Below are 25594 nucleotides of genomic sequence, written 5' to 3'. Positions count from 1 at the left end.
TTTTTTTCAGTAATGTACTCACTAATGTCCCCAGTGTGGTCTCTGCAATGCTGGGGAGATGAAACTCAGACTGCGTGAGTGCTTTGCAGAACCTCTAAGTTATGTTCAAAAAAATGACCCTGAGCTTCCAGTCACTTGCCACTTCAACACACCACTGTGTTTCCACACCAACATTTCTGTCTCGGCCATGCTGCAGTGTTCCAGTGAATCTTAGCACAAACTCAAAGCATAACATCTGATTTTCCCCTTAGGACACAACATTGAGTTCAAGAATTTTACAGCCTGATTCGAACCTTCCATGTATTTTTTACCCACACCACACTCAGTCCTGTTATGACATGCGTTGCTTTTATCACAGTCACCCATTTTCACCTCCTCCTAGGCCTATTATCACAATATATGGATTGCTTTCAATGCAGCTCACTCATTTGCTCCTACTCTGTGCTCTTATTATCACTTATGCAACTTTTCTTTGACCTGGCCTACTATCCATAATCTCTTCATTTATCTACCCCTTTCATGTCTCCCTGTCTCTCTCGGTCTCTCTGTCTCTCTCTCTCTCTTTGTCTCTCTCTCTCTGCCTCTCTCTGTGTCTCTCTCTGCCTCTCTCTCTGTCTCTGTCTCTTTGTCTCTCTCTCTGCCGCTCTCTCTGTCTAGCTGTCTCTCTCTCTCGCTCTCTCTCTCTCGCTCTCTGTCTATGTGCCCCCCTCTCTCTCTCTCTCTCTCTCTCTCTGTGTCTCTGAGATTACTACCCTTTGAAGTTCTGCTCTTTAATCCTTTTTCTTAACTCTCTAAGAACACCTTATCCCCGCCCCTACCAATGTCACAGGTACCAATGTGGACCACAACCTTCAGCTGGTCAACCTCCCCATAAAAATGTCTTGCAGCCTCTCCTCGACCCTGGCACAAGGGAGGCAACATACCATCCTAGAATCATTTCTGAAGTTGCAGAATCATCTATTTAACCAGTAATTGATTCTTCTCCCAATATTGTTCTTCCACTCCTTTTTCCTCCTTTTTTATGCAGCTGAGTGACCTTGGTGCCATGGACTTGGCTCTGGGTGCACTTCCCTGAGGAATCATCACCTTCACCAATATTTAAAATGGAAAACTGGTTAGTGAGAGCGAGGGAGAGAGAGAGATTCAGGGAAGTCTTGCACTGCCTGCCTGATCCTACTACAGTACAACCTCAGTTATCCAAACATCGATTATCCAAACGAGATCTCAAGATCCCGATGCTTGGGCAAACTGTGTTATCTGAACATTTGATTATTCAAACATTTGGTTCTCTGAACAAAATACTACCCCCACCCTCTGCCGTTGAGATAATTGAGGTTGCTTTGTAAATAGTCTGGTGGTCACTCCTTTCATCTCTGCTTGCAATTCTTTAACCTCTGGTGGGACTGCCTTCCTAAATGTGCTATCCATGAGGTTCTCAGCCTTGCTGGTATACCACAATGACTCTATGAGTTCTAAAACCACAAGCTCAAGTTTACAGCTTTTCTGCACATGAAACATCGATGACATGTTCCAGGATACCCACTGCATTGCAAGCAAGTTGTCCTGCTGTGGCTTAATATTATTTTGTAGACTATTTACTATACATTGGAAATTAGAAAGTAGAAAATATAATTGTTTATCAGTTTCTCAACAATCAGTTCCGTCCTGTGTCCTAGTGTCACCTTTTGATTCCGACATCACATGTCAAACTTTTCATGCAGTAAGAAATGGTGACCATTGTGCACCTTCCTTAGGTCTGATGAGGAATGGACCAAGAAGTTAGTAGTTATATAACCTTTCCTAGCAATCAAACAGTATGATTTTATAATTAGATTAATAGTGCAACAATGCTATTTCAAACATAAAGGGACAAACATAATTATAATTGAGAATACCACCCCATTGGTAATAAATTAGTTATGCCACCTCAAAACCGCACTATAAATATTGAAAGTACAGGTTTTAATTTTCGATCTGGTAAACTCTGTCCATTTTTCTCATTGTAAAGGTCTGAATATCGCAAGTTAGTTACGATAATCCTCCCCTTGACTGAGGCAGTCATCTTGCTAACTCTGTAGTCTTCACTTGGACAATTAGGATAATTGTTACTTTAATAGGAGAATATCTGACTTAAATATTTTACTGTAACTCTAATTGAATTTAGAAAGTCAATTCTTGTGAAAATAAAATTACATTTCCTATTTTTAATACAAACTTTTAACACTATGACTTACCATCTCACCCAATCAATTGTATGTTCGGTTCTTCCTTAAATGTCTGTCATAGTTTTTGACTTGCTCATTCACCAATCTGACTCCCACTGTGTCGTGGGAAGGTACATAATTGAGGACCATATTAATAACTTTAGACATTATAATTTGCTGAAACCTGTGTTTTTTTAAAAAATGTTATCTGGAGGATGATAATATTTTCATCTGGTTTATTTACTTTGGAGACAATTCGATCCATTTCTCAGACTCAGTGTCTTTAGACCTATCTTTCTTAGTATGTAATTGAGAAGGGTTATTTGAAAAGTATTCCTGAATTGGAATTGGCCCCAAAAAGATATGAGGATTATAAATACCACAATGTAAGTTTCATATAGTTGTGATTAACTCCCCTCATGGCATTGACTTCTTTAGGTTTGTAACTTTTCAGCTCTTATTTCTCTAGTCTTCAAGCTCTGACTTCTTGTATATTGCACATTCCTTTCAGCATGTTTGTTCATACCATTTAGATCTTACATTTTGAAGGATTTTTTTTTGCATTTCTTTCTCTTTAAGAAGCTCCTTTAAACATTGACTAAGATTTAATGATTTGTCCTAACATTTCCCTGTTTAGCTCAATGTCAGTTTTTGTCTGATTACGTTTCTGTGTCGCGGATGATTTCTGGCATTAAGTTGCAATATAAATGCAGGTTGCTTTTAAATTTCCCATCCTGCCCTGTGTTCTGTTTATAAGACCGTAAGATGTACAAGCAGAAGTAGGCCATTCAGCCCATCGAGTCCAATTTGCACGACTGATCGAATAATCCTCGCCTCCACTTGCCCACTTTTTCCCCATAACCCTTACTGATTAAATCTCTCAGTCAACCTTGAAGATACTTAACAACCCAGCCTCTGCAGCCCTTCATTTCTGGAGAATTCGGCATGAATTTCTTGGAAAGGAAAGATTCCTCTTCTAACTATTGCCTTATAAGTAATGACCGAGAAAATTCAATCATGATATTTGGAATGACAAGGACAGTTGAGTGTTTTGATGAAAGAATAAATTTCGGAAGTTGGGATGAATTTGACTGCTAATATATTGAAGTATCTTCAAACAATATATTTTATTAATGAAAGGTTACCACAGTGCGTAACCAGAAGCCATGATTAAGAGGTGCCGGTGTTGTACTGGGATGGACAAAATCAGAAGTCACACGACACCAGGTTATAGTCCAACAGGTTTTTTAAGATCACAAGCTTTTGGAGCGCTGCTCCTTCATCAGCCCGACAAAGGAACAGCGCTCCAAAAGCTTGTGATTTCAAATAAACCTGTTGGACCATAACCTGGTGTTGTAACTCCTGACTTTGACAGAACCAGAAGAGTTAGAGGAACTTGGTTGAAAAGTCTATTAACTCATTATAAGTGGTGGAAATGCAAATGGAACAGGGTAGGACCTCCAGTTGCTTCTTTGACCTCCCCATGGGTCTGTAAGAAATCCCAGTTGGAAGATTGGTGAGGTTCCTATTTCTCTTACAGTGTAGCAGTGATACCAGTTTCACCTGTAACCTGCAGGTGGCAACTTGATGCTGCTGTGTCACTCTGAGGGGAATTCTCCAACTTTATTTCCCTGGAGTGGGCTTTCCAGTTTAACTTGGAAGTATTACTTTGAGCTCTCCGGTTTCCAGAAGGAAACCTTTAATGCATCCACTGGATAAAATTGTCACAGTTGCCTTACTACACCTGAGTATCCACACAGGGCTCTGAGTAGCATACTTCCACAGCTCAGTAGCATTTCTTGACATGAATCAACAATGAACTTCTTTCTCTTTCAGTGTGCCCACTATTCTTTGTTATACCTTGGACAATTTCAAAGGTTATCTATGAGAATGAATGGTAAGATTTACTAAAAAGGAAATTAATTCCTTTACAACACTATTAATAGTTGAATCAGTGTATTGTTTTACATTCTTGAAACATATTCAATCATCTTTGAAGTTTGCGTCACATATAGACAGGATTGAGGGTGGGGGGGAACTGGTTAAAAAGGCATTTAGCATGCTTGTCTTCATTACTCAGGGCTTTGAGTACAGCAGTTGGGACGTCATGTTGAAGTTGTACAAGACATTGGTGAGACTTCTTCTGGAACACTGTGTCCAGTTCTGGTCACCCTGCTATAGGTAGGATATTATTAAGGTGGAGAGGATTCAGAAAAGATTAATCAGGATGTTGCTGGGTATGGAAGATTTGAATTATAAGAAGAGCTCGATGGGCTAGGACTATTTTTAGTGGAGCATAGGAGGTTCAGAGGTGATAGAAATTTATGAAATCCTGAGGGTTATAGAGGGGGTTAATGGTGGCTGCCTTTTCCCTAGAATGGGGAATTTCAAAATTAGGGACCCATTTTTGAAAGTGAGAGGAGAGAGATTTAAAGAAGACATGAGGGGTAAAGTTTTACAGAGGGGAGGTCCATGTGTGGAATAAACTTCCTGAGGAAATGGTAGATGTGGGCACGGTGGGACCAGTTTAGTCTGCAATTATGTTCAGCATGGACTGGTTGGACTGAAGGGTCAGTTTCTATGCTGTATGACTCTATCTAACAATCTCACCGACTTTTCAATGAAATACAGGAAATGTTTCTAAACTGATCACTGACCTCTCTCCCATTAGTCTTTCACTCTCACTTCATTGCTAATGTTGGTATCTCTCTTAATCTTGTAAACAGTCTGGTTATCAGGGTCCTTTTGTGCATTTCTTTTCCTGCTGGTATTTCAAATTAACAATTTGAAGGTCACCGTTACATCCAACTAATAATAACTTGGTTCCAATATCTTCCTCTTCCCACTATGCTCACTCCAATGAAATCAAGGTTCCTTGCACAACGTCCTTGGTGTTTTCCTGGCACTATTCACCATCTGAGACTCCTGTTCCTACCACAAACCTCAGCCTTTTTAATTATAGTTTGTCCTTGCTGATTCGCTAATTTACCCAGCCTTACCTATTACACTTTCCAACCTTTAACGTGGTCCTTAATCTTCCTTAATGTGAGAAATGTATTAGCATCATTTACATGTTAAGGCACAGACAGAGTCCATTAGTATATCATTTCTGTGCCTGTCCTAAAACAAAAGAACACTTTTTAAGAATGCATTGTTACATTTACATGTTGGCCTGGTAAGCAGTAGTAAATGTGAGGAAGCTAGCTTTGTGATTTTGAGTGAAGTTACAATCCAGAGAACTTCAGCCCCAAGCCATTTCTAGGTGTGCCATGATTGCAATGGCAACGGGAAGAAACATTTTGTGTTGAGTCCCTGCCTTTCCTGATGCCAGGGAATGTAAAACAGCCTTGTTGCATGCTAAACATGAGGTCTTTCCAGCCATTTTTAATTGGTGGCCTTCTCAACTTTCAGTGTAAGGTGGTGTTTCAGTGATTAAAAGTATAAAATATTGAAAATATTCAACAGGTCTGGCAACACCATGGAAAGAGAAATAGATTTAATGCTTCAGGTTGATGTCCTCCTCCCCTCCTATTCCTTTCTCCCAGGTTGCTGTCAGACTTACTGTATATTTCCCAAAGTTTTCCTGTTTTTATTTCTCATTTCTGTCTTCTGACACTTGTCGCTGTATGCAGTTTCTTTTATTCACTCATGGGATGTGGGCATCACTGGTTGGGCCAGCATTTATTGCCCATCCCTAGTTGTCCCCAAGGAGGAAGTGATGAGCTGCCTTGTTGAATCCATCCATTCCATTTAATGTTAGTGGACCCACAATGCCCTGAGGGAGAAATTCCAGGATTTTTATCCACTAAAAGTGAAGGCGATATATTTCCAAGTCAGGATGTAGTGACTGGGAGGGGATCTTGCGGGTGGTGGTATTCCCATATATCTGCTACCCTTGTCCTTCTAGACGGTTGTGGATGTGGGTCTATCTAAGGATCTTTGGTAAATTTCAGTGGTCCATCTTGTAGATAGTACACTCTGCTGCTACTGAGCATCGGTGGTGGAGGGAGTGGAATCTGTGAGTGTGGTGCTAATCAACCAGGCTGCTATTTTGTCCTGGATGGTGTCAAGTTTCTTGCATATTGCTAGCGCTGCACCCATCCAGACAAGTGGGAAGTATTCAGTCGCACTCCTGACTTATTCCTTGTAGACGTTGGACAGGCTCTGAGGAGTCAGGAGGTGAGATATTCAGAAATTCGTAGAGATGTACAGCATGGAAACAGACCCTTCAGTCCAATTCTTCCATGCCGATCAGATATCCTAAAATAATTTTAGTCCCATTTGCCAGTATGTGACTCGTATCTCTCTGAAACCTCCTATTCATATATCCCTCCAGATGCTGTTATATGTTGTAATTGATATTCATTTCATATATTCTTCTTTAACATAATACTGATGTACCAAATACATAATTATGTGTGAACTTAGCTATAGCATTTGGATACTAACACACCAGCAACCACACAAGAATGTATACAAAAAATGTAAGTACAAAAGAAATATAAGCTGGAATAGACCATTTGGTTCTTTAAGTTTACTCTGCCATTCTGAAATACCTTGGCTGATCAATTTGTAGCCTCCCTTCTTGCAGAGTCCAGTGAATGAATGAAAAGCACAGTATAAAAGAAGAGACACAAATTCATTAATAGCTCAGGAAAAGATCATTCATCCCATTGTGTACACAACAGTTCACATCTGGAGACCAAAAGACATAGGGAGAAAATTAGAATATGTTAACAACAACAAAACAGTGCATCATTTCCTAAACTTCTGAGAATTAATTTTTTTTTAAAAAAAGTTATGATTTACAGAAATGTTTTGTGTATCAGGTGCTGGGGAACAAACAGGCACATGGGAATCTGGTGGATCATCAGGGGGCCTGTGATATTTGCAATAATAGTGAGTATTGAAGGTAGCCTTCTATTGGTATATGTGTAAGTAAATTTTTTTAAACAATTTAATTCTCATCTATCTAATTGTTTTCACATTCTGTTCAATGAGCAACCTCACTTATACTTCAGAAATGCTGTATATGGACTTTACTGAACATAATGGGTCTGGAGTCCAATGATTTACACAAATAATTAAACCACACTCTCAGGCTTTATTGTGTATAAACATATCTAATACGCTGTTACTCAAGCCCTAGAACACAGAAACATAGGCCCAGATGTTTTCACAGCCAGATAGTGGTTCCTGTGCAGATAGGAGTTTCCCAGTCAGAACCTGCAGAATCTCATTGCAGCAGACTCTGAAGGAATAGTGAAAGAGATTGCAGATTCTTACTGGGAACATTTCCTTACACTTGCAACCCTCTGAAGTATCTGTTTAAATCAAATAATTTAGACAATTCTGGCTAACTAAAGTGAATAGTTTCTCAAGGGAGGGTGGCACTGTTTCAGTGGTTAGCACTGCTGCCTCACAGTGCCAGGGATCCAGGTTCTATTTGTGCCTCAGGCAACTGTCTGTGTTGAGTTTCCGCATTGCGCTCATGTCTGTGTGGGTTTCCATCAGGTGTTTGTTTCCTCCCACAGTCCAAAGAAGTGCAGATTAGGTGGATTAGCCATGCTAAATTGCTCATAGTGTCCAGAGGTGTGTAGGTTAGGTGGGTTAGCCATAGGAAATGTAGGGTTATGCAAATAAGGTGGGAGACTGGGTGGGATGCTCATCAGAGGGTGCAGACTTGATGAGTGGAATGGCCTCTTTCTGCATTGAGGAGATTCAATGATTCTGTGAAAGTCATACAATGAAACACATTGCCTAATTCCTGAAGAGCTATTCAACTGACCCCATACTTGACTCACATCTGTCTAAGTACACCTTTCCCAGACCATTTGCACCCCAAGCTCGTTGACTTGATATTGCCACCCCAGAAACGTCAAATTCTCCCTCTCTCTCTTCTCGCTCTCTCCTTTCTTCCTCTGCTCCAGACATAATATTCCTCTGACCCCAAACCCTCCCCACTCTGGAATCAATGCCTCCACTTCTTCTGCCCATTTCCTTTGTTTTAGACCCCATTCTGTCTTCTGTGTACCTGCCACTAATCCCCTCATTCCACACCAAGAGACCCAGCTCCATTTCCTGCTCCTGACCAACTGTCACCCATTCCCTGCACCAGATCTGATCTTCCAATACTGACCCCCATCTCTATCCTGCACCTGGAATGCAACAGCACCCTGTATCGTCCGCCAGACCCAGTCTCTCCCAGAACTTGACACCCACCCTCTGCTAGACCCCATTTCTCACACGCAACCTGACTTACATGAGATATTGCATTATATACCTGGCCCTTTTGCCACCTTGCATCCTGACATCATACCCCCCCCCCCCCCCCCCCATACCCCACCTCTATTCACTTGGCATCCTTGCCACCTACCACAGTACCACCTGGGAACCTAACCCTACATCAATGAGCTATCGGAGGAAGTGGTAGAGGCTGTTAAAATTACAACATTTAAAAGACATCTGGATGGGTATATGAATAGGAAGGGTTTTATAGGGATATGGGCCCATTGCTGGTAAATGGGACTGGATTAATTTAGGAAATCTGGTCGATATGGCCAAGTTGGACTAAAAGGTCTGTTTCCATGCCAAACATCTCAATGATTCTGTTACTTTTCTTGACTTTTTATCCACCCAGCTATTTGGCAGCCTACATGCTATCCTCCTGGCACCCTACCCCTCACCTTATATACTGACTGTTAGCAGCTGTCAAAATGGCTATCTGTGATTTATGGACCTCTGAATTTCAAAATACAGCAACTGACTGTTTTGAAAAGTTGGTGAGTTAAATGAGTATGTTGAACTGTGTCCAACTTGACTTGACAGTGAGCACTGTGATCTCTTCATCAGTACTCTGAGATTTATGATATAAGGCAGGCTGCATTCTAGGTATGTCTATACTTTTGGATTAGACTTGTAGATTAGATTACCTACAGTATGGAAACAGGTCCTTCAGCCCACCAACCCTCCGAAGAGAAACCCACCCAGACCCATTTCCCTCTGACCAAAGCACCTAACACTATGGGCAACTTAGAATGGCCGATTCACCTGGCCTGCACATCTTTGGACTGTGGGAGAAAACCAGGTCACCCGGAGGAGACCCACGCAGACACAGGGAGAATGTGCAAACTTCACACAGACAGTAATCCCAGGGCTGGTATCAAACCTGGGGTCGTGAGGCAGCAGTGCTAACCACTAAGCCACCGTGCTACCCACAAAGTAGACATAAACTATTCAAAGAGGAAAACATTTTCACAATATCATAACCAAAACTAATTGTATTCAATGTGTGTTTTCTTCTTTCCTGCAGATGAATTTCTATGTCTTCATAAAAATTTTGAAAATGTTGCTTTCAAAACTTAAAGCCCAACAAATGCGATTCAGTGACTACAAATACAGGTCTGTATCTTCATCCTAACACAAGTGGGCTACTGTCCTTATGGTACGTTGGTGGGTAGGAAATGGGTCTTGTGAAGCAGTGGTGATATCTTGATCTCTGTGGTAGATGACATGTTCAAATCAAAAGTGAGGTCTGCAGATGCTGGAGATCAGAGCTGAAAATGTGTTGCTGGTTAAAGCACAGCAGGTCAGGCAGCATCCAAGGAACAGGAAATTTGACGTTTCGGGCCAGAGCCCTTCATCAGGTTTCCTGATGAAGGGCTCTGGCCCAAAACGTCGAATTTCCTGTTCCTTGGATGCTGCCTGACTTATGTTCAAATCCCATTTGTTAGCAGCCTACACATCCTTCCAATATACTTCTGACAGGTGGCAAAGTGGGCAAGGCTTCTGTTTGTCTTGATTTGGACTGGCACAAACTACAGCCCATGACAACAGGCTATCAACATGTTCCAGGAAAATCTAGCTTTTCAAAACTGGTAAATAGCACATTCTTTGCCTGCATCATGTGCCACTAGGTATGAGCAAAGAAGAAGAAGGTACTTGCCTATGGACTATGAACCATAGTCCATAAACAAGAATGATTGTCTCTCTATTACAGTCAGTGGGGCATATAACCTAAGATTTTCCACAGGCGCAACTGAACTAACTGCCCCACATGTTTATAATTAAAACTAAGATGTACCTACCTTAGAGGTACCAAAAAAGAAACTTGGAGATTCTTGTCTGTCTAAGGTATTAACTTTTCACTGGATGTAATAACTCAGGAAGCCTGAGTGGAAAGGAACATAGTTTGTGGTTGAATACCAAAATAGAGCCACTGCTCTTGGCACACAAAGGTTAGTCACTGCCCAAGGCAGATAGTTCTGGAGACCCATCCTGAGTCTGCCATATAAAGGGCTCAAGTAATGAGTTCCAAAAAAGCAGGCAAAGGTTTAAAGGGAGACCTTAGAGAAGTGGAGGATTTGAGGGGCATGGACAGGGTGGATAGAAAGTAGCAGTTTCCCTTCTTTCATGTGTCAATAACAAGGGGACCCACTATAAAGTGAAAGGCAGAAGGATTTGATGAAACTGTTTTTCACCCGGGAGTGATGGGAATCTGAAATGCACTGTTTGGGAGGGTAGTCAAGGCAGAAAACCTCACAACTTTAAAAAATACATGGGTGAATGCTTGAGGTGTCATAACATTCAAGACTACAAGCCAATTGCTGGAAAATGGGACCAATGTAGATTTGATATGGCTTTGGTGGTACAGACTTTTTGGGCCAAAGGACTGTATGACTTTGTTAGTTGTTTGAAAGGGTGAAAAGCGCAAGCAGACAGTTGTAGCATAACTGATGGGACAGAGTCAGAATGCGAGAGGATCAAGTACTATCACCACCTTCACTGGCCACAGACTAAGCAATGAACATTGCCATAATGACCAGAACTCACTGCTTCCTCATATACGGAAGATGCTCTCAGTGGTTAGATCCTATTGTCTCAGAGTCGAAGATTTTGCTGCTAGAAACGCACAGCCGGTCAGGCAGCATCTGAGGAGCAGGAGAGTTGACGTTTTCAGCATAGGCTCGCATTCCTGATAAAGGGCTTAAGCTCGTAATGCAGATTCTGATTAGATTCCCTAAAGTGTAGAAACAGCCCCTTCGGCCCAACAAGTCCATACCGACCCTCTGAAGATTTACCCACCCATACCCATTTCCCTCTGAACGATGCACCTAACACTATGGGCAATTTAGAAGGCCAATTCACCTGACCTGCACATCTTTGGACTGTGGGAGGAAACCGGAGCACCCGGAGGAAACCCACACAGCCACTGGGAGAATGTGCAAACTCCACACAGACAGTCACACGAGGCTGGAATCAGACCTGGGACCCTGGTGCTCTGAGGCAGCAGTGCTAACCACTGAGCCACTGTGCAGCCCTACTTCTCCTCGGATGCTGCCCGACCGGCTGTGCTTTTCCAGCACCACTCGCATGTACTACTTTGTCCTGCAAGAGATAGGGAATTGTGTCAATGAAAGTTGTGCAGTTATGTTTTGGTGATGCCCGAGCCCCAGTGTGTTTAAACCATGAGGTATGCATGTGAGTCTTATCGCAGTGCTGTGTATGTGTGTAAGAGCATCGTGTAGCATATGGATATTATGTATGAGTCCTGATGATAGGTTATAAATGACTAATGGAGTCATGGTAAAATAAGTAGTGGTTGAAGCTATTGGCATAGTTGATTAGATGTGGCATTGACTGACTTTGAACCTTGTGTTGGGTAATTGACCCTCTGTCAGCCTTGCATCCAGCTTCTTGAAGTTTGAGTCCTGGCATTGACCACCAGGGCTATCTTGCCCTCCGCTGATTCCTGAGTATATCTCTGGTGGGTCTCCTGATCCCTATAGATATGGGGCACCCCTTTCCATCTCCTTCTCCAGTATGTCAAAGAAGTTTGGAGCATTATCCCCCCCCATTACCAATCTCCCCTAGGTCAGATTCAATGGCCACCTGCTCCAATCACAATGAACCTCCTTTTGAGAGGTCTAGATAAGTTTTACGTGCTCTGGACTAGCTTTAATCATGCTTGCCGCAGACAATAGTGTCCTCCTTCTCCAGCCTCCAGCCAATCACAGTGTGGCCAGCACCAGCTGGACTATTCAGATTCTTTAAAACAGCAGAGAGCATAAAGTTCATGCATTGCCTGCATTGCTGCTGAAACATGCCAGTTAATGATTCACGATTATTCAGCCTGGTTTTTACGGGCTCTTGAATTTCACCCTGCACTGTCTCTCTGCATCATTGATGAATGTTCTGCTCCATCTCTATAAATATGATTTAATCCTTCTTAGTAATGTTCGTCCTTCATGGAAATCGTGTAGAGACAGATTGTTTGGGGATCTTTACCGAAGTCACTGCCAGCTATCAAACGCCAAAGATGGGATTACATTAGAATTAAAGGCTCCACAAGGCAGTGTTTATGCATTTCCTCCATTTTAACCTTGTATGGTCTGACAGTCAGCTTCACTCAGTTACTCCCAAAGGATACTGAGTTCAAGCACCACTCCAGAACTCGGGAAGTGCAGATTCAGTCAGTGTTCCTGCTTCATTGCATTTTAGTGACACAAGTGGGAAAACTTAAGTGCAGAATTTACAGGAATTGTCCTTGCCAATCAAATTCATGCATGAGGTATATTGCCATTCATGTGAGAGGCTACAGAATTGTGAAACCATGCCCTCGAAAGGAGACATTCTCTCGAGAACTGAAGGGGAAGTAAAGAAATGTCCTTAAGGATTTGGTATTTATTATCAATGTATAAACTGCACGAGGAATTTATCACTAAAACAAGTGTCAGCTTTTGGAAAATATACTTCCAATTATTTTATGGTGATAACTGAGCCATTAATTTTAGAAGAAATGATTTTGATTTGGGCTGAGATTAAGGATGTCTCTGTCTCCTGCTGATTGATTGGCATTGCTATCCTAGGATAGGCAGATTACCAACTGTGCAACTTAAGTTGGACAGTAACTCAAGTGATGTATTTCTCAAACATTAGTGTGCCAACTGTCAGACAGAGAATTTTAAAATGTTCTATTCCAGTAGAATTGAGGCCGTCTAACTTAAAGAATTCCCCCAAAAACCAAAAGCATTTTTTGTCACTCCAATGTTTTAGGTTGGCCAGATCGACCCTGGTTCTGATACCTCTGCTTGGGATCCATGAGTTTGTATTCATCTTCCTGATAGACGAGCACATTCCGGGTTTCCTGAGACATATCCGGATATTTATTCAGCTAGCGATCAGCTCCTTCCAGGTACAAGCAAGATTTCTTCAATAATATTCTGGGTGTTTATGTGAGTAAGTTGGGTATTAATTCTTTGGCCAGAATGTTAAGAATGGTGATGAGCTATTTAACTTATTAAAGCTCATATTTCAAACACAGTTTCTAGGCTAATCTATATCAAGTCACTGTGACTTATTTACTTTATTGAGTCTTGGCACGTGAGACTGGCATGTATTCCCTAACCTAGTTGATATTGAGGTTCTGGCAGTGGGATTTCCAATTGAACTGTTGTGGTCTTTGTGGTGCTAGTGGCCTAAGTAGGATTTTGACATGAGTGACAAGGAAGAAATGGTGAAATATGATCAAGTGTGGATGGCCTCTGACTTAGAGGGAAACTTTCACATGTTGATGTTTCCAAACACTCATTACTCAGTCCTTCTAGGTAGCACAGATTCAAGAGCTTGAAGCTGAGGAGGCAAGCTGCTGCCATGTATCATATCAAGAGTAAGAACTGTACTCCTTGTACAATGGAAGAGGTTGACATCTAGGCTTTATTCTCAAATGAGGGGCTAAATGTTGAGGTACAGTAGTTCTGGGTGGCACGGTAGCTCAGTGGTTAGCATTGATGCCTCTCAGTACCATGGACCCAGGTTCAATTCCCAGTTCAAGCGTCTGTCTATGTGCACATTCTCCTTGTGTCTACGTGGATTTCCTTTGGGTGCTCTGGTTTCCTCCCATAGTCCAAAGGTGTGCAGGTCAGGTGAATTGGCTGTGCTAAATTGCCCATAGTGTTCAGGGAGATATAGGTTAGGTTCATTAGTCATGGTTGAATATAGGGTAGGGGGAATGTGTCTGGGTGGATTACTCTTTGGAGGGTCAGTATGGACGGGTTGGGCTGAAGGGCCTGTTTCCACACTAGGGATTCTATGATTATATGGTATAACATAGTGGTCTTAAGTGCAAAACCAAAAATAGAAAAACACAATATTTACCACAAAAGGATTTAATAATTCATTGTGTGCACCAGAAACATAAGTACAATTGTTATTAGAAATTTGTTAAAACACAACTGATTCACTCATGATCACGTCCTGTCACCCTCTTACAATTTGACCAATGTGCAACTTTAGTTTTATATTGAGGTTGCCTCATGATGCTTTCTAACGTAGTCTGACCAGTTATTTAGTTGTAAAAGCATTCACCACTCTTGTGATGTTGCAGCTGGGGAGCCAACCTTGCTCACAATGTCCCGCATCCTGAAAACAAAAATTTCAGTAAAGCTTTGAGCACCTACATGGAAAAATGTGTTTTAAAAAGAAACTGCAGATGCTATGCAACTCCAACACGCTGGTAGAATATTCTCTGTTGAATGACATTTAACAGCATGATCCATTTACCGAAGAAATAGATCAACACCACAATATTTATTTGGTTGACCATATTCTTTCTGTATTTCATTGTTGTGGTACAGTAGCAAGTGGTGATGGGACAACACGTGGCTTGATATTAAGTAGACAATGTACAGCAAGTGGTAATTCACTAAATATTAGATCAAAAACCGTCTTTGTCATTTCTTTTTAATTCTGGTACGAAGCACACCTCTGGTACTTGACCATATTATTGTGTATAAAAATAAACTGAACCAAAAGGGAGGGACCATCTTGATATTATTTCAGTCACAGATTGTCTGTGGGCTGAGGAAGTCCCACAGGGGGAATGGTGAAAAATCAAAATGAATCATACTGAAAAATAATCATTGCAATCAACTCTTACTAAATCAGGCCAACAGCAGCATTCAGTTACATTTCATATGGGTAAATTGAGTTCTTCACCTCAGCCACGTAATGATAGCATATGAGAACACCTTAAAAAAAACACATAATGATAGTGAAAACTATTGCTCTGACAGCAGTGATGGTCATCCCTTCATATAAACATTTTGAAACTGTCTATCTCACTTAGGAAATCACAGTTCAACAACATTTTATTTTAAAAGAAAGTCAATAGTATATCATTTTTCTAACCTAAAGTCATCTTGCTATTAACATCTGTCTCTCTGCAAAGATCTCTCATCAAAACCTCAAGTGATTTTTTTCAACCTGTTTAGCTGAAAATTAAGGATCAGTCAATACTGTCTTTCTTTGGTAGTTAAAGGTAAAACTAGGGGTTAAAGAAATACCTGGCCGTACTGCACTGGACCTTCCATTTATCTAGGACCTTTCATATCCACCAGATGCCAAAAAGAGTTCCACAACTGGTTGGGTATCAGTTGAAACAGTGACGTTGCAACCAGCAAAAGATCCCACCAGTAGTAATTGATAAATAATCAGATAATGTATATTAGTGGAGTTGGTTGAGGATAATTGTTGGACATTGGGCAAACTTTCCTTTTTTTTTTGAATGGTGCTTTGGCATCTTACATTTATTGGATCAGACAGATTGGGTTTCACAGCCCTTCCAATTTGCAGCACTTAGGATCCAAAACCAATACATCCAATTTTATATTAAATTGGCTGTATTTAGTGCATTTTCCAACTTCTGAAGTCCTTTAGGACTTGAGTGAAGAATCAGTTGTACCTTCATTTTTATTCAAGCAGTTCCACAACAGGCTGAAACTGCCTGTACTTGCATTCCCTTAACAAACAGCTTACATTTGATCACTGACTTAAAATTGTCATCATTGTGGACAAATTTGACTCCTAAATTTTGTGCCAACACTTCATCATTGAGCTTTTTGAATTGACTAAGGAAAACTGCTGAATGATCCAGGTCACATGTTGAATCTGCTCTTAATAACCCTTTCAAACTAAACAAAAGACTATGTCTGTCAATGATACATGATGCCACTGTAAAGACTTTATGTGCAGATTGTAGGAGTTTCAATGTTATAGTTACTGCAATGTCAATGTAAGGTAACACAAAAGGTTTGGAAACTTCCTGAATCATGGCTGATTTTTTACAAAAAAAAGAGTACGGTTGAGTGAGATTCCAGTGCAAGCCTGTTACAACAAAATAACCCTCGGTGGACCAATTTTTGAAAAGTTGAATTTGGTTTGTGGCATGCATAGACATGGTTACATTTATTGCCCAGTTCTAATTGCCCTAGAATGCAAGTTCTCTCAAGTTTTAAGGGACTTTATAAGTTGGCTAGTGCTCTGAATGGTGAACTGTACAGGAACAAATATATATTTTTAATATAACAAATTTGAGGAAAACTATTTTTCTTTATTTACAATACTATATCTGCACCTAATTGACTAATCTATGCCAAATCCACTGCAGCTTTAGTACACTGTTAAGTGGAAAGTATCTGGCAACAATTCAATGGACAACAATAGTCTTTTCTTCCCCTGCAGGGTTTTCTGGTGGCCTTGCTATACTGCTTTGCCAATGGCGAGGTAAGGAATTGATTGAATATAGTCTCGTTGTACACATGTCTCCATAATAACGGTGTGTTAATTGTGATAATAAATTTTGTGTCCACAGTGAACCAGGAATACTTCAGATTGGATACTTTGGAACAATTTTTCAACTGACCGTAAATAGATCAGTTGGTTTATTTTGAAGAAAATTGCAAATGGCACAAATACCTTCTTGCTTTATCTGATTTATCAGTGGTTTTATTTACTGATTTTAATATAAGAGCACCAAACATGTTTATACTGTCTGCAATTTGTATACATGTTTTTTCTGTCTAAGAACAAAATAAAGCTGGACCATTTTTGTGCGAGCATGGATGATGTATGTGCACACTTTCCCCACCTCTGTTTGGCTTTGTGTCTATCTGCATGTCCTATGCAAGTGCTCCCTCTGCTGGACTGAGCTTTTTATGTATAACATACACCATGTACTATGCAACCTTTTCGTTGGAAAGCATACACCACCTGGTATTCACTACACTCTCCAATTCCCACACAGTTTCTGTGAGATTGCAGTTGGCTTGTCCTCCGATACTCCGCCTTGCAAAGTTCTTCATGATTTTACTTGCTCACTGCATTGGTTTTCATACTGAAGTTGAAAATAAAGTACCGTGGGTGCTGGAAACCTGAAATAGAAACTGGAAGTTCTGGAGAAGCTCAGCAGATCTGTCAGCATCTGTGGAAGGAGAAACATATTAACGTTTTGAGTCCAGTGTAGTTTTTCCACAGAACTTCAGATGTTCTGAAGAAGAGTCAGAGAGATGTATAGCATGGAAACAGATCCTTGCCTCTTTCTCTATCATCACAGATGCCACTAAACGTCTTGAGTTTTTACAATGTTTTCAGTTTGTATTTCTGAACTGAAGAGTCCACTCAACCAAGATCAATTTTATGCAGCCTTAGACCCTTGACTTTTATTCTGGAATCTGTTCTTTGATCTCCTCTCTATTCCCCTGTTACCATCAGAATGCATTTTTCCTAAGAATCTTTTATCTATTGAATTTTCTTCAATGATGCTGGTTGGCTTATTCAAACATTTTCTTTTTGCAGTATCCTGGATCTCCATATTAGCTTATCTCTCCTTTAGTGAGTGCTGAATCTGTGAACATAGCTCATCCTGGCTTAGTGCCTTCCATGGATATGCAGAATCTTTACATTAACTTGTTGCTTAACCTGCGCACCTCTCTTCATATTCAGTGATAGTGACATTGGTAAAATCAGATTGTTCATTTCCTCAGCCATACTATTTCAAGGTTGCTTCTCGGCTTCTCAGCCTGATCTTTGTCCCTGTCAGTGAAAATTCTCTTTGAATTTCCTCAGCTTCCCAGTGTTTGACATGAAATTACGTCTTCTTAGTATCTGACATCAGAGTTCAATCTGCAATCACTGTTTATTCACCAATCTATGTTGCACTTTGAGTACATCAGTTAAGGGTCTATCAATTACCTCAATTGGGATAATTGCTCATTTGATATCAGATTGTGTGTTTCTAATTGTCTTGAGAGACAATGGTGTAGGTCTAGGAATTCTAAGAACCAGGTACTGTTCTGGGGACCCGGTTTGAATCCCAGCACAGCAGACAGCAGAGTTTGAATTGTTTGAATCATAGAACTTTACAGTAGAGAAGGAGGCCATTTGACCCATTGTGCCTGTACCAGCTTCTGAAAGAGTTACCCAGCTAGTCCCACTCTCCAGCCCTATCTCTGTTGCCTTATACCTTTATCCCTTTCAAATATATATAAATTGAATAAAAACTTGGAATAAGAAGTTAAATAATTGCCATGAGACCATTGTAGATTGTTGCAAAAGCCTATCCAATTCACAAACGCCCTTTTGGTTGACTCATAACTGCCCTCTGAACCGGCCTGTTAAGCCATTCCTGTGAATCAAAACTGCCAGAAGGCATCTCATCATTGGCCTTTCAAAGGAAACTGAAGATAGGTAATAAATTCTGATCCTGATGCCTACATTCCATGAATCAATTTAAAGAAATGTTTTCTGTCTAAATTCTAATCATTGTTGATAGCAAAACAAAGAAATTCTGCCAATTCAGCATAGTCATCTTGCTGACAATAGCAACAAATTTCTAATGCAAGAAAATTAAATACAATGATTTCTGTCCTCTGATTATGAAATTTTCTAATGGTTGTCCTTTCAAAATTGGCTGTTCAGTAACCAAATTTTTGTTAGCCATTATTGACTGTGATTCCATGACTTTAATTAAATTGACTTCAACTATTGGAGAAAGATTCAAGTCAAAACATGTTCATACACAAGAATATGAATTTTTGATTGTGAGGTGTTAATATCAAATTTTGTTAATATGGTGCCAAATCATTGTGGACTTGTTGGGCCAAAGGGCTTGTTTCAACACTAGGGATTCTATGATGATGATTCAAATATCTAAGAGATAAAGGTAACAAGGCAAACGTGCTGCCAACTTAGTTCATTGTGTTTAAATGTATATGAACCAGAGTCAGCCAGGTATTATCTGGGTTTTATAGTAGTGGTTGGTTGACATAAAACTGTAACTAAAACTGTTAGCAAGTGACCATGTACAAAGACACCTAGATCTTACTGTGCCACATAATTCTCTCTCCATTTAAATGATATTCTGATTTCTTATTCTTCTTATCAAAACAGACAACCTCATATGTTTCCAGATTATCTTCCACCTGCAAAATATTTGTCCAAGCAGATATCTATTTATATCCCTTTGCAGAATCTTTCTGTCATCCTCAAAACTTTCTTTCCTATCTTTGTATTGTCAGCAAGTTTGGTTGCAGTATGCCTGGTCTCTTCATCCAAGTCATGAACATGGATTAAATAGTTGGGGATCCACCTAGAGAATAGTTGATCCTTGTAGAACTATGCTAGTTATAGCTTGTCAACCTGGAAAAAAAATTATCCAGACTCTCTGGTCCCAGTTTTTTTAAAGTATTAGGAGAATTCTGGTACCACAAATCTAACCATTAAAAATTGGTCAGCCAAACTTCCCATTTTCATCGTGGTAGTTGGGTCTGAATTGGAAGTTGGGAGAATATGCTTGAATTGAAGGCAGGATGCATTAAAAGCCTGCCTGAGGATTTGGCACTGTGTTCAACATTTAAAAATAAAAACATAAAATATCCATAAACCCACTTCCATGCTGTTGTATGTTCTGTACCCACATTACCCTCCAGATCAATCTATGCATCCTCAATACCACCTAAGTAGAGGCATCAAGTCCATGTCATTGCCCAACTCATCTGCAAGATGTAATCCTTGCCATCCTCATTCCACATTAAGCATGATGCAGTATAATGAGGCAGCTTTCATGAGCTACTGGTGTAGGAATTGAACTCACTCTTGGTACCTCCTGTACCTTTCTCTAATTATCCGGGCAAATCATGCCCAATTCCACCTCACTGACATCTGTCCCAATGCCCCTACTGTTGTTAAATTATTAGAGTTATCAGACATCCAGCACAGAATGAGCAGAAATTTCCTCCATCTGAATATTGTTATGAAGTTGAAGTATGTGCTGTACCTTTAAGAGAGAATGAATGCTGTTTTGCACTGAGAGCTGATAAACACTTGTTATATGACTAGCTAGCAGTCTGAGTGTACTGGAAAATTGAAAATATATAACTTTTGGCTATGAAATAGATACCTGAGATGGTTGCTGTTTTGCCAATAATTTGAATTTAACCAACCAATTTAAATTATGCCCCAGGATGCTAAAATCAACTAGGAGAAAGTGAGGACTGCAGATGCTGGAGATCAGAGCTGAAAAATGTGTTGCTGGAAAAGTGCAGCAGGTCAGGCAGCATCCAAGGAGCAGGAGAATCGACGTTTCAGGCATTCCTGAAGAAGGGTTTATGCCTGAAACGTCAATTCTCCTGCTCCTTGGATGCTGCCTGACCTGCTGCGCTTTTCCAGCAACACATTTTTCAGCCAGGATACTAAAACCCAATCGGGTTTGGATTTATTGTTTTCTGCTAACATCGAACTAATGAGACGATTCAATGTTCAGGGTAAAAAGAAGCTGGCATTTTGAAAGTTAGCAAGAGTAATTGCCATTGAGAAAGACTGCTATTCAAAAACACTCTATCGAAGCTACCTTTTTCATTAAAAAATAAGAAAGAAGATGACCCACGGAGATCTTCAGCTGAAAGAAGAAATATACTGGAGTTGACAGCCGCTGTGTGGTTTTGCAATCAAGTTGATGTAATTTTGATGTGTTTTCTTTTATTTGAACAGTATGTTGTTTATAGAGTTGGAGGCAGATAATAAGCAGTTAAGAGAAAGGGGGGCTTAGAGTTGTAAATAGTTGTTGTAACAAAGCTTGAAGCCATTTTCTTCAACTTCTGTTCCATTCTTGAAGTCCATCCATCTCCCTGTTGACTATCCAAAGGTAAACAGGGTTATTTGTACTTTGGTATCATATTTGATCCAGGTTGCACTTCTCTCCATCACTAAAACCACTTGATTTAATTTGATTTGATTTATTATTGTCATGTGTAGTGTCAAATATTGTCTTACAATACCAACGCATCAGGGTAATAGAATAGAGTGCAGGATACAATGTTACAGCTGCTAAGTAAGTGCAGAGAGATCAACATTAGAGGTCGATTCAAAAGTCTGGTAAAGATGAGGAGAAAGCTGTTCTTGAATCTTTTTGTATGCATATACAAATGTCTTTACCTTCTGCCTGTTGGAAGCAGATGCTAGAGAGTATAACCAGGGTGGGAGGGGTCCTTGATTATGTTGATTGCTTTCCTGAGGCAGTAGGAAGTATAGATGAGGTTAGTGGATGAGATATTGGTTTCTGATGGACTGGGCTGTATTCACAATTCTCTGTAGTTTCTTTCTGTCATGGGAAGTATTGCCATAATTACACTATGATGCATCCAGAAAGGGTACTTTCTATGGTGCAACTATAATGTATGATCCTTTATGGACATGCTGAATTTCCTTAGCTTCCGAAGGAAATAGAGGCTTCCAAATCCATGGCATTGTCCAATTCATCTGCAGCTGTAATCCTTGCTCCCTACCTTTGTTACCTCAGGAATTGACAGTTCACTCCTGGCTGGCTTCTCCTATTCTTCCCTTTGTAAACTTGAGGTGATCACAAAACGACAGAACAACCTCGAATATCTGAACGGATGGGGAGTATCTCGTTCCGATAGCTGAGTTGGGATCGTTGGGATCACTGTTCAGATAACACTCTTACAGGAACTTGAGATCTTGTTAGGATAATCCGAAATTCCGATACTTGATGTTCGGATAACCAAGGTTGCCCTGTATACTACCTGAGTCTTGAGTCACACAGATTAACATCTCACCTCTGTACTCTTTAACTGGAAGCCACTGAGGTTAATCAATACATTCAATTTAAAATTCTCACCCTTATCTTCAAATCCATTTACGGCCTTGCCCCTCTTTATCTCCTTTAGCAATCGTCCTAGGTTTCTTGTCACTCTGACCTCTGGAGAGTTGCTGATTTAAATCATTCTATCAGTGGTGGCTGCACCTTCAGTTGCATGAGACACTAGACCTAGAATTCCTCTGTAACCCTCTTTCTCTCATTCCTTTTTTATGGTTCTCCTCATAATCTTCCTCTTCAACCAAGCTTTTGGTCACCAACCCTAACAAGACTCCTTTTCATGTCTTACAGTCCAAACCTACACAGCAGCTTAGACATTTTACTGCAGGAAAGCATGTTTGGTGCAACATCCTTAACAGAGAATCTGGAATTTATGTGGGCTACTTATTTCCTCAACTGAATGGGTAATATAGACCACAAAGTCTGAATCAGGAAGTGTCAGTGAGAATATCAAATTTCAAATCTAATGTTGATCTTGCCTTTATGCACTTCCTTTGCAGCCATAACTTTGTATTCCTCGCTCAGTTCAATCTTTCCATGGTCTTTCTGTCTTGTATGTTATGATCTGTCTGTACTGCACACAAAACAGATCTTTTCATTGTACTTAGATACATGTGACAATAATAAATCAAATCAAATCCAATAATCAATGTCAAATCATACACAGAAAGCAAAATAAAGAGAGGGGAAGAAAAATAGGATTATGGGAAAGACATAAGAAAAGCATTAAAAAGCTTTTAAAAATATCTCCACCAATAATTAACATCTGAAGGAACTTTATACTCATTAAGGTTCATTTTCAGCACCAGAGAGGCTTCTGTCTATTCTATTTAATGCATGCAGTTATCAGGCATTAACTGAGGACTTGCATGTCCTCTTATGAATAATGATAAGCCATCAGTATGTCCAGGCAGCAATGCTCTAGGGTATAATTTAGTTTGACTGCTTACCCTTCTTCCATGGTTATTCCATGCCTGGGTTTTGCTGCGTTCATTCCTGATGAAGGGCTTATGCCCAAGATATTGACTGTCCTGTTCCTCTGATGCTGCCTGACCTGCTGGGCTTATCCAGCTGCAGACATTTCGACTCTGACTCTCCAGCATCTGCAGTCCTCAATTTTCTCTTAGTTCCTGCATTCATTGTCCACCAGCACCCTGGAAGCCTTCCATTACCAATGGCCACTGAGAGAATTGCAGTGTGTCATCAACCTTAGAAATATCACGTCAATCTGATTAGCTCAATTCCTAATGTTTGAGGATATTTATATTTGGTTGCATTATATTAGTTGTGGGGGCACCATTCCTGTTTATTCTAGTCCTCCTGCTAATTGAATCAACAGAGGGATAATTGGGTTGTTGTTTTAGGAGGTGCATGCTTGTCTGTGTGCCTCTGTAAATAAATGCTCAAAAATGTGTAAAGGTTGGTTCCAGTTCAACACCTGGCTTCCTGGAACAAAAGAGTTAAAACATGCCGCAATGTTCTTAATTTACTTACACTGTAATAGGTCAGCCATTGCATTTCTGAGTATATTTGGTGCGTAACCATAGAACACTCTCTTCACATCATGATATTTTCATGCAGAAGTCTCTCAGCAAGGTCCCATAATAGTAGAGCTTCTGGAGACGCAAGTCAGCCCAGACAGCAACTCCCTAATTTGTGCATTTTCCTGCACATTTGCAGTCGTAGCTAGTTGCTGTCTGATATGTTCTTGAACAACAGAATGCTGTAGTCCTCACAACTATGCTTATTGCAAAATACAGCCCATGTTTATAAACCAGGGTGCCTACTTTCGTGAATGTGTGGAATTAAGGGGCTGGTAAATGCAGAGTAGCGTGCCATCAATGACACAAAATTTCATCAGTAACCTTTAAATGGGTGTATGATAGAATTATTTTTAAATTTCTTTGATGTCCTCTTTACGCATTGTTGGGGATGAAATTAATTACAAAGCGGGTGACTTGCTCGTAATGGTCTAACTTAGAGAAACAACGAATCATGCCACACAAACCTTGAGTTATTGATTGTGTATTGAGTTATTGAAGTTGACCCAATGGTCACAAGTCACACTGATGAGATACAGAGAGTTGTGTGATTATATAGGTTACAGTCACTTAACAATTAGCAAACCGTTAATTGCTGAATAATGAGTAAGTAGGCACTTTGCCCAGTCAGTAGCCCCAGTCACGTGATGTCTGGACAGTGCTAGTTAGTGGCTGGTAAGCAAGTGTTAATATGACAATGGATTCTTGTAAAAGAAGAACATTCCCGTGCTGGGAAAGAATTCACCATCAGGTGTTAGTACAGCTACAAGGTCAATCACCTCCCTGAGCCTGGGAATGTACAAACTTAACAAACTGACACTAACATGAGATTTAAAATGGATTCCAGGCTTATAATATGTGACAAGATGGCTGCTTTGGTTGTAAAAATTCTCCCACACACATCAAGCAAATTCTTATTTTTTTTTTCATTTTCCTGCAGGTCCAAGCAGAGTTGAAAATGCGATGGAAATGCTGGCTGCTGGTAAATCACTTTGAATGTACCAGCTGTGTCTTTGGCAAACACTTCACATTTCTGGGGAAATGCCCCAAACCCAGGTCCAACAGTTATATCTACAATAGCAGCTCCTACTATAGTGATACCAGGACGTCCAGTATGCAACTGAGTACAGCACCGATGACAGAACTGCAAGCACACAAAGCTATTCCAATGGAACAGTTCACCCAGGCTCGTGTGTCTGAGAGCAGCGAAGGAGAAGCAGACATTAGAGAGAGCCAGATGTAAGGACAGATCTGGACAAATCAAGTCCAACATTAAGTTTTGTAAACTGTGAAGTCTTTTAATGTAACAAGTGAGTTAGAGTCACAATCTGAACCTACTTTGTGACTGACCTCTTTTCATTGTAAATATTGAATTTTGCAAGTGACCAGGTTTATTTGGAAGGCATTTTAAAATCTTGCTCTTCCAATGTTCTGTCTTTGTAGAACTGGGCCTTGGACAGGAGAAATCTATCATTGAATTTTGGCCCACATAGTCAGCTGATGTCAGAAGAGTTGCTACAATTATATGTGTGTGTGTGTCTGTGTGAGTGAGTGAATGAATGAGTGTGTATTTGTGTGTGGGGGGGGGGTGGGGGAGGGGGGCGTAATTTGATTTAATTTTGATTTGATTTATTATTGTCACATCTACCTAGGTACAGTGAAAAGTGTTCTTTTGTGTGTGCAATACAGGCAGATCATACCATTCAAAGTGCATAAGGGTAATAGATCAGAGCAAGGAATACAATGTTACAGCTGATGAGAAGATGCACAAAGAATGAGGCCAGCATCCAATGTGAAATTTGAGAGGTCCATTCAGCAGACTAATAACAGCGGGGAAGGTGCTGTTCTTGAAACTGTTGGTATGTGTGTTTAAGCTTTTGTATCTTCTGCCTGATGGA

General features: G+C 40.3%; 1 protein-coding gene across 1 annotated transcript in view; it reads left to right on the top strand.

Moving 5' to 3' along the window:
• The window catches only part of LOC132827994 (glucagon-like peptide 2 receptor), a 45158-nt gene extending 20219 nt beyond the window's left edge, over window positions 1-24939 (top strand). Inside the window, exons 7-12 of the mRNA XM_060844847.1 lie at window positions 4041-4101; window positions 7034-7103; window positions 9517-9605; window positions 13260-13398; window positions 16725-16766; window positions 24637-24939. Coding sequence (XP_060700830.1) covers window positions 4041-4101; window positions 7034-7103; window positions 9517-9605; window positions 13260-13398; window positions 16725-16766; window positions 24637-24939 — 704 coding nt within the window. The remainder of the gene's footprint in view (window positions 1-4040; window positions 4102-7033; window positions 7104-9516; window positions 9606-13259; window positions 13399-16724; window positions 16767-24636) is intronic.
• The last annotated feature ends 655 nt before the right edge of the window (window positions 24940-25594 follow it).

Source organism: Hemiscyllium ocellatum, chromosome 25, assembly GCF_020745735.1.
Source record: "Hemiscyllium ocellatum isolate sHemOce1 chromosome 25, sHemOce1.pat.X.cur, whole genome shotgun sequence".
NCBI classification, from domain to species: Eukaryota; Metazoa; Chordata; class Chondrichthyes; order Orectolobiformes; family Hemiscylliidae; genus Hemiscyllium; species Hemiscyllium ocellatum.
This window is presented reverse-complemented; position numbering and strand designations above follow the sequence as displayed.